Genomic DNA, 14,479 nt, shown 5'->3' on the forward strand with positions numbered 1-14,479 from the left:
AACTCCAGCATTTTCATTTGGTAGTGTTTTCAAATGTACAAATAGTACTAGCTTGGGTTTTATTTTTTTATTTTTTTTATTTTTTAAAAGGTAGCTGTAAAATTCGTAAAGGGTTTGTGCACGCAATTTGGTGCGGCTCAGACAGGTCATTTAGTTATGTATTTATACAGTGCTAGTGCCTACTGTGCTACTGGTTAAGATTCTTGAATACTAGCATGTATCTGCCTTGCTATCATGATCTTCAGATGTCTTGCTTAGGAAGATTGCTTCAGGTGAAATATTATTGCCCTGGGTAACTCCTAACTTTGAGTTTGAAGAAGGAGCTCAGGCGGGTATTATTCTTGTTCAAATAAAATACACATGCAACCTTTAGGAGATAAGGATAGAGGACCACTAGTTCTTTTGAAACAACAGGTCTAGTTAGTGAGAGGAGAGAGTTCTCCCACCAAGTGGGTGGGTGCCATGACCAACAGGAAAGTAGATATTTCCTCTGAAAAAATCAAAGAATCCAGGAGGGCGGGGGATGCTAATCTGGGAGCTAGAGGCAGAAAATAGCCTTGAGGAACCAAGAGACTAAAGGGAGCACCCCTACAGTGAAGCATGCTGGAGGCAGAGGCTCAAGCTTTCAATGGAATAGGCAAGAGACCCTTATGAAAAGCCTCCTGAAGCAGAAGGTAAAAGCAATTTGATTTTTAAAAAGTAGAATGGGTGTTTTTGTTTTGAAAAGAATACAAACTCTATCCCAACCTTTGAGTAGAGAGGTACACTGTTTGGGTCACCTTATCAACGAGATTTTTTTTCTCTTAATACCATCTGCCTGCCTACAGTGCATGTGGATTCATCACCTGCAGAGCTCTAAACAACGTCTATGAATATAACAAAGGAGCACTGTTTACTGAAAAAATGTGCGTCTCTGTTCCCCTGGTAATTAAGAAATTACTACCATGTTATCAATCTCAGTGTTCACACTATCATTCTGAACACATCCTGAAGAGAAGTCAATGCCAACTTGCCATCTCTCTGTTTCCATATATTCATATGTAGTCTTCTCTTCTCCATGAATACACTGCTTGGTTTGCCATTGATGCAGAGTGTGCCCCAAAAATTCATGTCCATTATGAAAGTCTGCTGGAGATATGAAGGAGGACTATCTGTGAAACTTTGAGATAATCTTACTGTGAGGCCAATTCTCTGTTTTAGGGATCCTAACAAGTCCAAGAAGGAGTGGATTTAGCTTTGATAATTCTCTATTGTCCAAATTTTTCTGATCTTCCCTCTGATTTTGTGCAGCTGTAATGCAGAAGTGGGTGGTTTCTTCAATAACATAAAGAAACTTTCTTAAGATTAAACACTAATCCTAAGGATTTGACACGACCAAGATCTCTGCTATATTGTGCCAGCCTCTGTGATCTTGCTTTGATGACCCAATCATTCAGGTATGGAAAAACAGAAACCCTGTTTAGGGGTGACCATTACCACTACTACACCTTGGAAAAAGTGCTTAGAAACCAAGATAAAGAGGAGGAAACTGCCAGGTATCCAACATACTCTAGAGGAGCCTCTTATGTGATTGAGCAATACACAAAAACACAACCGTAAGTTTTGTGGCTGCAGCTTGGTTCTAACAGCCATCAATCCAGGGGAAAATTCAGAGTGTCTATATCCAGAATTTTGGCTACTTGATATCTGAAGTCCAAAATGGGTCTTGCCTCTCTGTTCTTTTTTATGATGAAAGAATAGTTGGAATTTCTGACACCCTAAAGTGTGCAAGATAGTTCCAATGTTCAGGTGATAGTGAATATTTTTTGTTATGCCTTATTTATTTATTTATTTATTTAAAGAAGAGAAGGGGATCTTGGAATCAAACACTTGAAAGAGACTAGCTGGAAAAATTGTATGGTAAACACCATACAAGAAATGTTGTATGAGGTAATTCAGGCCCATTAGGAAATAAAATAGATCATCTCCCCAAAGATCACCCCTCACAGGAATAAGCAGGGATATAAAAATAACTTCACTTCAATCTAGCAGAACACTTTCAAACTGGATTAAGATAATCCAGAACAAATCATTGTTAATCTGGAATAAGTATCCATACATGGGGTTATTCAGAAATCATCATGATCCTAGAATAGTTATTCCTGAATAACTCCAGGGGTAGACAAGCCCTGAGAAAAATGTTGGGGAAGTGTGTCTGTTTTGTTTCTTAACTATTCAGTTGGGCCAAGATTTTCCACATGTGATTAGTACCTAATTTAGGGACCTAAAGGGTGGATAGATGATCAGCACTTTCTGAAAAGTCAGGCACAAAAAAAATGAGGTATTGTACTCAAAATCACCACTGAGAATCTTGACTTGGGACTGAGTAAATCCTACAAAAAATTCTTCAGACAGCATTTGCTCAAATTAAAAAATGCTTCAGCTGTATCCACCTCTTCCATTTGCTTTGCATGAACATTTGAATGATTTATTTACTTGTATTAAAACTTGCAGAAAACAGAATCTTAAATTTGCCTTCTTTAGTATACACACTCAAGTAGTTTTTTTTGTTTTTGTTTTTAAATGGGATATGAAACTTGATCAGAGAACTCAGAACTCTAGCACAGAACCTACTAAATGGTTCAGACAACAATCAGTACACTTGGCAACTAGGATTATGCACACATACATACAATTAAATTAATTTATCACAGTCACAAAGTAACACACCAGACAGAAAATAAACCTTAGCGCCTAGTTTGAAAATATTTTCTTTAACAATGATGCCTTATCCAGGGCCTGGGCAGCCCAGAAAGGAAAAGGGTTAAGATCTGTAAAACACTTATTTCTTAAGTATTAATTCTGCCTCAGAATTCCAGAGGGGTAATCTGAAGGTCATCTTTGATTACCGAAAATTCCTCATACTTCAGAAAAGAGAGACAGAAGCAATACCAAGGGCTGACTGGGGGGGGTGGGGGTGGGGAGAGGGGAAATTACCGGGGCCCGGTTTCGTCGGCCCTGTTTAGCTGGTCTGCCCTTGCTGGAGGGCCCCAAATATTTTTTTCACCGGAGCCCGAACCCACTCTCAGCGGCCCTGGAAATACAATGTGATTTTTTTTTGACCAAATCAACACAGCCTGATTTTAGACTAATGTATCATACTGTGCATAATAAATCCATAGAGGTAAGAGTTAACAATTCATAAAGTTAATACTAATGATGAATAAATAGGGAAGTTTTGATCTGCTCAGACGTTCCATCAATAGAAAGGAGGCTAAACTGAGTTAGTTGTTCAGTGATAACACTCTTTGAAATTAGTTTTATATACAGTTGTGATTATGAGGTGTTAATGTGTCCTGGCAGAGCTATCACTGATAGCAATGAGCTCTCAGGCATTTTGCTATACTATGTATTGCTCATCACATGATGCATATTTTATATTTATAAGGGCTTTCCTGTCATGCTCTTTCTGGAATTAAGTGCCCTTAATTTGTGATATCAAGTACCATGAACCACAAGTGAGCAAAGTTACAGCCCTTTAGAGTATGTACTTTGATGCAGGGATTTTGTTCTTTGTTCTGTGTACATTAAAGCCGTGTACACTTACAGAAGTAGATAGTGTGAACTGACCTACAAATCCATATTTCTGATATGTTTTCTACCTTAAATTCACATATTATATTCACTGACAATTAGTGTTAATTAAAATAATTTGTAAATAGGTGGATTCAAAAAGGAATTTCTTCAAAAATATTCCACTACATGATATGATTTTAGATAAATTTGACACTCCCTTAAAATGAGACCAAAAAAGGCTTAAGGTACCCCTGAACTATATAGTTAAAAGAATGGTGGTGCTTTTATGTCAAATTATCCCTCAATTAGGAGATAAATTCCTTCGTCCATTGAACCGAAAATAAGACAGTAATCTGGATAAATTAACCTTTCAGGGGTAGGGGGAAAAGAAGGGCAAGAATCAATTATACTTGTTTAGGGTAGTGAAGGCATTATAAGATTAAGTTATTTGAAACCATCTGAAGACACTGTTTTGGGTACACACACCCAGTTAAAAATTGCAGTAAGTGAAGTGAATCAGAATCCAACAGTGTGGTTTGTGAGTGGTCCCCCGCACCCCACTAGGTGCTGTGAAGGCCATGCAGCATAAACTTTTGCCGTCTGCACATTCTCTACATTTTACAGTCAGTGGTGCAGCATGGGTAAATTGAAATGTATGTGTCGTTCTTTTTTAGCAAATACAGTGGGGTATATGCTTTGTTTTGTACAAGATACAATAATTCAATTAAAAAGTATAGTTATTTAAAATGTATTTATGGATTTATTAAGATTACCAGTAATCCTCAAGAACGTTAAGGGAAGACTACAGCATGTTTCCTCTGATACTGGCCTTCCACTTGTCATTTACATGTAGAGCAGTAACAGCTGTGGGTATGTTGTTAAGAGTCCCTGTAACTACATAAGATTAGTTAGTGTAATATATTTAGCTTAGTCTTTCACTGCACATAACCAGCAAGTGCTATAGTGTCAACTTTCACTACAGCAGCAGGCCAGGCTATAATTAATCCACATCCTTTTCTACTGGGGAACAACCTGCTGTGATTCTATTGGTTTGTGATCAAAAGAGGGCATAGGGTAATAGCAAACTATGAAGGACCTGGTTGATTAAGTTACATTAGACTATTCAAAAATATATAGGACATACTGCCTTTGACAATTTCAAAGTTTAGATCATCATCATCTAGAAGATATATTTTTTAATTAGAGTAATAAAGTCTTAGGGTTTGTCTACAGTGCACTAGTCTGCACCAGAAGGGTGTGAATTGCAATGCACAATAGCAATGAGCATTTAATGGACTAACGGGTCCATGTGGACCCTGCTGGCATGCACTAAAAATTCCCCTAGTGCACGTCAGCAGGGTCCACATGGGCCACTAGCGAGTAACATGCTAATACACACTAGAATTTACATTGCTTTGCTGTGGACTAATGCACCGTGTAGATCAGCCCTTAGAGCGGGGGTTCTCAAGCTAGGGGTTGGGACCCCTAAGGGGTTGTGGGGTTATTACATGGGGGGTCGCGAGCTGTCAACATCCACCCCAAACCCTGCTTTGCCTCCAGCATTTATAATGGTGTTAAACATAAGAAGTGTTTTTAATTTAGAAAGGGGGGAGGGGTCACACTCAGACTTGCTATGTGAAAGGGGTCACGAGTAAAAAAAAGTTTGAGAGCCGCTGCCTTAGAGTCTGTGTGGACAAGGTCCTGTACCCTCAACAAAAAGTGATAGACACAAATTGTAACAGCATTTATCTGGCCTCTCTCTCACTCCACCTCTTGCTGGCTAATATTGGCTTCCCAATTTGAAATCAGGCTCCCCCTTCATCTTCATTCCAGCATATGCCAGCTGCTAACGCTGACCCACTTCCAACCCCTGATATCGCCCATTGTACTTACCAGAAAGCAATCAGGAAAGGGTATAGCACTCTATTTTATTGCAAAACACCCCAGTTTTTTTTTTTGAAGTATGCCAATTTAGGCAGCAAAATGAGATGAAAGGAAATATTCCAACACAATTAAAAAAAATGAAATCAACAATGCAAGTACAGTATAGTCAGTAAAGAACCTCATTTTTGAATATTTTCCTGTTATAGTAAGATACTGTAAAACCAGCCTCTGTGTACAACAGAAACTGAAGTCCTGCAACAAAGCTTAGGCCCAATGGGCTGCAAAGTACAGAGCCTTACTGTATGTTTCACAAAATCCGAAGACAGTTTATAGAACACTAGTCCAAAGGAGGCCGGTTTTGTCCCTAATTTCTTAAGTAGGATTTTCAAGTATTAGATTTCTTACTTCAGCATTCATGACACTTTGTAACAGCCTAGTTTAAATGTACTACATATACTACTACTTTGCTATGTATTGTATTTTAATTTTTATATATAGTGTTCACTTTTCAATACATTCAAATTATCTTGCTCTTACTATTGCAATTCTGTGAAAGTTACTATAGACTCAGTCTGTGAAAGCTGGTGAACAGCTTCTCTAGATAACAGTATTGATCCCTAGACCAGCTAGCAAAGGATCTGAATCATCATCAGTGCTTTCACACAACTGAACCCTAAAAGATGATAAATTATTGATCACAATACTGTTACAGGAAACTGAATTAGGGTAAAAAGTTTAACTCTAGATATGGACTGTATCTTACAAAGGAGCTTACACATTTTATGCACAGAAAATTGTTAGAGGAGATCTAGTTATGATTTCTAGAAAATCCACATCTGTTTTCTAATCTCCACCTTTATGCAACGAGGATACAACACATAAGGAAGTGAAAGGGGATTAACGAAAAGGTTATCATAATCTGATACTAAACACAACCCATGGTTAATAGAACCTCCTAAAAATGATTAACAATTATATACATTACCCAAATCCACAAAAACAAATGAAATTTACATAATGCACACTCAGAAGTAGAAATACTCAATAGCTTAAGTTTCAGATGATCTAAAAGAGTATTACATTTTATAAACTAAAATTTGACACACAGTTGTAAACTAGAAAGCCACAAAAGTTAATAATTTGCTACAAGTTAACAGAATTTAAATAAATAAATAAATAAATAAATAAATAAAAGAAGCTGCAGACCTCAACTTAACTCACTGCTGCAAACATTCTGAACAAGAATGACCAGATTTTCAAGATGAAAATCTGGGTCACCTGTCCTGGGGCAAGAGCACACAGGGGACTGTGTCAGAGGGTGATGGATGTATAGGGCAAAGACTAAATCAAATGCTGAATCCTACTGTCTTCAGCCAAGCAATCTCCATCCCTCTGTCTCCATCTGAAGGATCTCACACGCTGTGTAGGGAAAAGGGTGGTTTGAGTCAATGGGAAGAAAAGGATGTCAACTGAGAGACCTTGAGAACCACTTGTACTTACACAGCCTGCTGTCAGTTTCACCAGCTCAGATGACCAATGGTTCTGAGATGGCCAGTGTGCACAAATGTTTAAAACTGGAACACCACTGGTCTTCAGGAACACACAGCCATTCCCTATTTAGAATGGTACCCAATAGAGTTGGCTTTGAAACTACCACATCTTCCAAAAGGTAAAATTTAAGTGAAGCTTCTTCTAGCTCTGTTAGTAGTTGTTTGTAATATAAATCGTAATTCAACATTTAAATTCCTTCTTATATTCAATGCATTTTTGATTGCAAAGATATATACACAACAGAATTTAAAGAAAATAAATGAATTTGAAGTTCTTTGAAATGCAGGTTGCCAGATTCCAATCTGCGACACCACATCTACCATGAAAGTCTGCTATAGACAGTACAGTGTGCAAGTGGTGTCCCCCCCCTCCCACATACTATTTTTACCCTTTGGGATATATACTCTAAATGGAAGCTTTTTGCAAAATTGCACAATATGGAAAAAAAAATCAACTGTTAACCCAATTTGTCACCCCTCTTAGGCTTGCTTATGCATGATGGGTGTGAAGTCATCAGCATAGTGGAATGCAGATTCACAAATGGCAAAGCTGATTGTCTGGATTTCAGGGGAGCTAAAAGGTGAATGGGATTATAGAGATGCTTAGATCAGTTCAAAGGTGAACAGCAGCCTTTTGTTAATTATTTTCAGGACAAGTTCATCAACATTAATTTAATGGTTTTCAGGTTTTGGGACACTACAGTATCCTAAGCATAAAGCTACAAACCTAAAGTGAGTCAATATCTGTGACATTTAAATATATCATTTTTCCAAACAATTGTAAAACCAACCACTTTAGTTTGTAAATCTAAAAAGCATATGAAATAGAAGAGCTAGTTTACAATATCAAATGCCACAATTTTCATTGCCACACCACTATTCATTTCAGCTTAAATGCTCCTGAACCTCTTCTACAAAACTGGCCATTGTAGTATCTATGGTTATGCGCTATGAAAGCTTTGTAGTCTGCTCCAAAAGAAGATTTAAGTCATTAAGGTTGATGGATTTTTCTGAAATTCTCTGCAGTAGCTCCAAGAACTGTTTCTGGAAACAGAGCTCTTTCCATTTTAGATGTGTGTGTAGGTAGTATGGGGTGACAGAAGGGAAGAGGATGAAAAGGCATTAATATAACAACTGTAAACCTGTTTATTAACCAAGAGAAAAAGGGAGGACTGAACTTTACTGAGTGAACATTCACCCTTTGAAAATTAACAAAGCCTGCTGTTATCTGGAGAAAATCAAGAACACAGAGGTCTACCTCAGGTCTTCCTCCACAGAGGAAGCATTTTAGCCTGCATTTCTTTAGCCTTCCTCAGACAAACTGGGAAGTCTTTCCTTTAGGCAGCAAGGGAATTCTGAGAGTCCCAGTGGAGAGAGCAAGTTCTGAAGGAGATGGTGAGAGGAGAAGTGGTAGGTACCAATATGCTAAGAATGAGGGGTCAGATCCACATTCAGAAACGTGAGAACCTCAGGCCCAGGTGGGGAAAAAAGGGAAACTAAGACAGTATCCCATATGCAGTGTCTGGACACTTGAAGAGGAAGGGCCTGCCTTTAAGAGAAGAGGGTCCCACAGAGCCAAGTGGAGGAGGCAACCCCAAGTCTACCTGCCCTAGGGTAAGGGATAGCAATCAGTTTTAGAGGACATCCTTCTGAACTGATCATAGGCAAGCATTTTAGACTACACAGCATGACCAAACAGAGCACAAGCAGCCCTAGATTGTGACTCTAGGCCTGTGATGTATGCTAAATAATCATAAGTAATCCCATCTTGGGGAGATAACTCCCAATTTCCTGGGCCTCTGCCATCAGATCAGAGATCCTCAACCCCTTCAACTGCTTGGAATGGAGAATATGACAAGGCTTCTTGAGATGTTTAGAAATGTTCCAATATATCACAAATTGCTGTATTCTGGAGCATCTCTCACACTTAGGGCTGGTCTACAGTGGACATTTTCCAATATAACTATGTAGTTTAGGGGTGTGATTTTTTGCCAACTCAGCTATCAGTAAAAGACCATGCATGGATGCAGTTCTACAGGTGCCTTATAGCAGTATAATTTATTATACCCTGACCAGAATAACCATATCTGCATAAGTACGTTTATAGCTGTGTAACTGTATCTACACTTGAGGAGTTTTTCTGTTTTAACTATGCTGGCACTGTTGAAGTGGCAAAACTTTAAAGCACAGATGAACCCTAAGGAAAGCAGTGGTCTTCTAAGTGACAGACTTCCAGAGCTAAATGTAACATTTTGCAGACGTGCTTAGTCAATTATGCTTAAAGTAGCCCCCTGTAGTGGGAGAGCTAAATGGGGATTTTTCCACTTGCAAGAACATAGAATTTAACAGGGTGAATTTGCCATAGAAGAAAGTTCAAAAAAGTCAAGTTTTGTCACCACATATAAATCAGACATCTGACTTCTGGCAGAGGGTAAGGAAGATATTCTTACTGGTTGACTACATTACTTGCAAAATCGGCTTCTGCAATCTAGGCCTTCAAGAACAACCTCCTTAAGAGCTGAACCAGCTTCAGATACAAATTGGAGAGCAGGAATCAGGCATAGGTCCCTTTTACCAGAAACAATGCTTTTTCAACTTGTTGATTTCATTCCATGTGTTACCTTTGAACCAAGACTTCTTGATGTCTGGAGATAAGGTCAGTTGTACTCTTGGAAAGTTCTTATGTGAATTTATTATGTTAATTCCAGCGACTGCTTTCAGTAACTGTATTTCAAAGACTGAACTTGATGCATGCTTGTGTCAGACAGATGCACAATGCAATTTTCCTAATGGTTGCGTATTTTTGAACTGAACTTTTTCACAAGCCATGTCAGAAGCCCTTGTTTTCACCAAGGTTCAACTTCATGGCAAGTTAAAATTCTGTTTTCTTCAACTGAAACAGCACAGAAAATTTTAGTGCAAAACAAGTCATGCTTTATGGAACAGAAACAACCTGAAAATTTGAGTTTGAAATATAATGGCAAATTAGTAAGTTCACAAAAAAGTCACTGTTGCTGTTTGTGGTGGAATAGTATCAGGACATAGGTAGCTCTGCTCAAACCTACCAATGGAAACATAGCTATCTACAGGGTTAGACAGCAACTGAGCAGGATTTTGAGAACGTCAATAGCGTCTAAATGTTGGACTTTTGCTGTTCAAGAGGCAAATTGTGGATCTAGTTCCTCATACCTTTCACTAGTACTAATTTTTTTAAAATAAATTTTAAGACTCTAGTGTCTCTAAGAGCAATCTGTTAGAGAACTGTTTTCTAGGCAATAAAAAATATTACATAACCATAGTTTTAGTACGTTAATGTTTTTTAAAAAACTAAAGTTACACAAATACCAAAAAACGATACGTAGCAGACTCACTGATTTTCATGAATTACTTGGAGGCAGCTTGCAACCTAACAATTCTTGAAAATAATTAGCTGATAAATTAAGATGGTTAGATAATTGGGCAGTTATAATTAGTACTAGTTAAGTATCACCTTCATGTACTATTTATAGTTTATAAAAAATAATTAAGGCAGACTTCACCAGTACGTTCTATTAAATCTTTGAGATGTGGAGCATACTGTTTTTGTCTGGATTAATTATTAGATTAACTAGGTTCTACTGCTAGGCGTGTCAAATCCATGCACCCCTTGCCAGCCGGTGTGTAGTGAATGTCCCATGGCAAGTGGTGGGTTTACTGATCAACTTTCGTAGAATTTAAGGTTTCATTTAAAAAAGCTTCTAGCCTTTGAGGGTATTTCTACATTGCAGTAAAACACCCACAATTGGCCTCTGTCAGCTGACTTGGCTGGGGATGGACGGCTATAAAAAACTGCAGTGTAGACATTTGGGTTCAGGCTGGAGCCCAGGCTATGGGACCTTCCCCATATTACAGAGACCCAGAACCCGGGCTCCAGCCCAAGCTCAAATGCCTATCAGATTTCAAGGTAGTCCTGAAATTTAGATAACATTTTAGTTTCAAACAGAACTGATCTGGGCATTAGGTTTGTCCATCTAAACTGGGGCATTTTTACCTAGTCCGTGTCACACTATAAACGACTGCCACATGCTTAGCAAATGAACCTAAAGTTTGATTTCTCTCAGCATCTAGCCTATTGCAAATGGTGGACGAATAAAGCGTTGACACCACTAAGGGTTAGAATTGTATTCTTCCGGAGTTTGAATTTCAAGATATTAGTCAAAGGCTCCAAATTACATTTAAGTAACTCTAAGTAACAAAAGGACACAGTAGCATCAAATCAACAAGTTACAAATAGAAGTGTTTTAAAACTAATTCCTCATGTAGAAGGATGAATGTATAATGTTCCTGAATGGTAAAGGGTAAATTTTTAGAAGGGATTTTGTGCTCATAAAACCAATTGTAGGTGAAAATCAAAGAAAGAGCACTTACTTCCTCTAATTACAGAAATTACACCTAACGTGCAGTACATATACGACAGGCACGGGGGGGGACAAAAATGTGACTGCAAGTTTGTGGATGGAAGCTATGCCTGTAAAAGAGAGACTGTTCTTCTGAAAATATGTTGCTTACATTATTGCTCCAATGTCACCAGTATCTTACAAAATCCCAGCCATCAAAAGTTATATCCACTTACCATCATCTAGCGTGATGTCTTGCAATCCAATTGTTTGAAAATTCAACTCTTGATCTTCAGGTTCTGGCTTAATGTTAACAGCTACCCCGTCTGATGAAAATGGAGATGATTCGCATACACTGTGATGTACTAAAGATGAAGCTGCATGAAGACTTCCCAATCCAGGACTATGTTCTTGAGGGGAGTGTTGTCCCGAGTGACTTACAGCTGTTGGGGGAGGGGATGAGGCAGGTCCTGAGCTAGGAGACTGGTACGGCATAGGTTGTAGCTGAGGAGAAGCTGGCCCTGACAGTGGCGAATGGACCAAAGGATGAGAAGCTGTTGGGGATGGTGATGAAGCAGACCCTGGGTTTGCAGAATGGTATGTGACTTGCTGCAACTGAGGGGAAGGTTGCCCAAGGGGTTGATTCATTGCAGAAGAGAGAGAACTCTGCCCACTATTTGGACAGTGGTATCCCATTGACTGCAGATGAGGTGATGACTGTCCTGAATGAGCTGGATGTGCCAAAGGATGCCCTACTGTACATGAAGTTGTCACTGAGCCAGGATTCGAAGAATGGTACTGCATTGGTGGCAGAGGTGGGCAGCTAAGATTTATCAAATGAGGTACAGCTGCATCTTGTTGAAATGAAATAGCGTCAAATCCTTGGCTGGAGGCAGAGTTCATGGGAAGACCAGGTTGCCCATTGTACATAACATTAGATTGCATAGGCTGGTAGGAAGGCCTCACAGGAGGTGTTGATGTTACTTGGAAAGACTGGTGAACCACAGAAGGCAAAACATGACACTCATCACCTGGACTGATGTTTCTACCTTGTATGTGAGACAGATGGGATACTGCTGATGTCACCATGGATGTATACGGTTGCTGAACTGGGCACACAAGGCTCCTGGGTGATGTAGACAGTAAACTATCGTGCGGGTGCCCTGGATCTGCTGAAGACAGCTGAGTTCGGATGGAGTGCAGGCCCTGAACGCTGCCAGTATGAGGCAAGGACAAAGATGGAACAGCAGTCAAATCCATTTCATCTCTGTGCTCTTGTTTCATTAAAACTAGAAAAATGAATAAAAATCAAAATTATACCTTACAATTCTATTTCACTATAATGCGACTCAGTACATACTTTAATTACATAGCACTTATGTGTAAATGCTATGCCACTACTGTTGGGTTTCTTATATACTCAACTTGTTTTCCCCACCCCTTATCATTCTTTTTGTCTCACTCAATTTTTCTCTTCCATTCTTGAATTTGTGCTTCTTGTCATGCTGGCTGGCCTCAATGCCTGAAACATTTTCCCTTTTCTTATCTACTCAGTGTTTTCCTTCAGCTCCCTATTTCCTCATCAGTAACCCCCAGGGTCTCCATCTTCTGAACTACTGCCCTATGCTTTTTATTGGCTTGGGGGGAGGTGGGGTGTTACTGTATTATTACTGGTCAGGGGCCTAAGCTCAGTAGATCTGAGTTAATAAAGGACACTAGGGGCCAACCAGTGAGCTTCACTGACAAGGTTCTGACAAGAAGTTCAGCACCAATCCACACATACAGGGGAAAGGGTTATGAAACTATTACCAGAGGCTCCAAATTATACCTCCGTAGATCTAAAAAGTAAAAGTTTTGCCAACACAGCTATGTTGGCTAGGGTGTGATTTAACTATGCCAGAAGATCCCCTACTGTACACCCAATTATACTGTCAATTATACACCATAATGACATATTGCAAAGCTGGAAAATACTAACTAAATACATTAATGCCACCAAATATTAACAAACAAATCTTGTAACAGAGCCTTCGGAAATATACAGATACTTCTTACACAAACATGTATTTTCCCTTTTAACCTTGGAAACCAGAGGCGAGATCCAACTACTTCAGTTCTGAAGTAAACCATTTCTGGGTATTCCAGAATATGAAACATGGAATGTATAAGACAGCAAATTCACAGGTAAGAAGGACAGTTTTCCATTTACCTCCCCTCTCTAGTCTGACAGTCTGTACAGTGGAATGTGGCAGAGGATTAGCTAGGAATGGACGTTTGGATGAGCCCCAATTATGGGGAACAGGCAATGACCAGAAAGCTTGGCTGAGCCCCATTTCCTATCCCTGCTATCCAGCCCCCATCACCTGCTATGTAATGTGCTGTTCCCAATACCACAGAAGCAAAAGCCCCCGTTCTTCTCTGTCCTACTCAACACCTGCTGCCTCAGCTGCACAGCTCCCCATGTGTGGGGACTGTCAGGAAGCCATACAGGTCTCTGCAGGGCAGCCATATTCTCTCTAGTAGTGTGCCCCAGCCTCTCTACTGGGTGGGGGAGGCAGTTACTGACTGATCTGGAACAGATGATGGGAGGGAGGAGGTGGCTCTCATGTCCTTGCCAGGGTCCTGGAGCCATCTACCACAGCTGCTGTTGTTACAGGAGTTAGAGGGGGTTCAAGCAGGCTCATATTCAGGTGGGCTTGGATGCTAACTGGGTGGGGTCATGGCCTATCCCAGGCCCACCTGTGGCTATAGTCCGGGGATGTGCAAAGCAGCATTTATCCCTAGTTTGGGAGGAGGATTCATACTATGTACAGTAACTCCTCGCTTCACATTGTAGTTCTGTTCCTGAAAAATGCGACTAAGCGAAACAATGTTAAATGAATCCAATTTCCCCATAAGAATTAATGTAAATGGGGGGAGGGAGGGTGTTAGGTTCCAGGGAAATTTTTTTCACCAGACAAAAAACTATATATTTTATAGATATACACACAGTATGTGTTTTAAACCAACAATACTGTTCACAGCTATGATGATTGTGAAGCTTGGTTGAGGTGATGAAGTTGAAGGGTGGAAGAGGGTGGGATATTTCCCAGAGAATGCCTTGCTGCTAAATGA

General features: G+C 39.6%; 1 protein-coding gene across 5 annotated transcripts in view; it reads right to left on the minus strand.

Annotated features, from left to right (window-relative positions):
* NFATC3 (nuclear factor of activated T cells 3) overlaps positions 1-14,479 on the minus strand; it is a 198,538-nt gene that overhangs the window by 14,647 nt on the left and 169,412 nt on the right. For 4 of the 5 annotated variants that reach the window (XM_039503952.1, XM_039503953.1, XM_039503954.1 and 1 more), the window contains one exon: positions 11,602-12,654. In XM_039503952.1, the coding sequence (XP_039359886.1) occupies positions 11,602-12,654 (1,053 nt within the window). Of the gene's footprint in view, positions 1-6,705; positions 6,859-11,601; positions 12,655-14,479 lie in introns of those variants that run through there. The other variant, XM_039503955.1, reaches the window with a different exon arrangement.

The sequence above is a fragment of the Mauremys reevesii genome, linkage group 16 (assembly GCF_016161935.1).
Source record: "Mauremys reevesii isolate NIE-2019 linkage group 16, ASM1616193v1, whole genome shotgun sequence".
Classification (NCBI taxonomy): domain Eukaryota; kingdom Metazoa; phylum Chordata; order Testudines; family Geoemydidae; genus Mauremys; species Mauremys reevesii.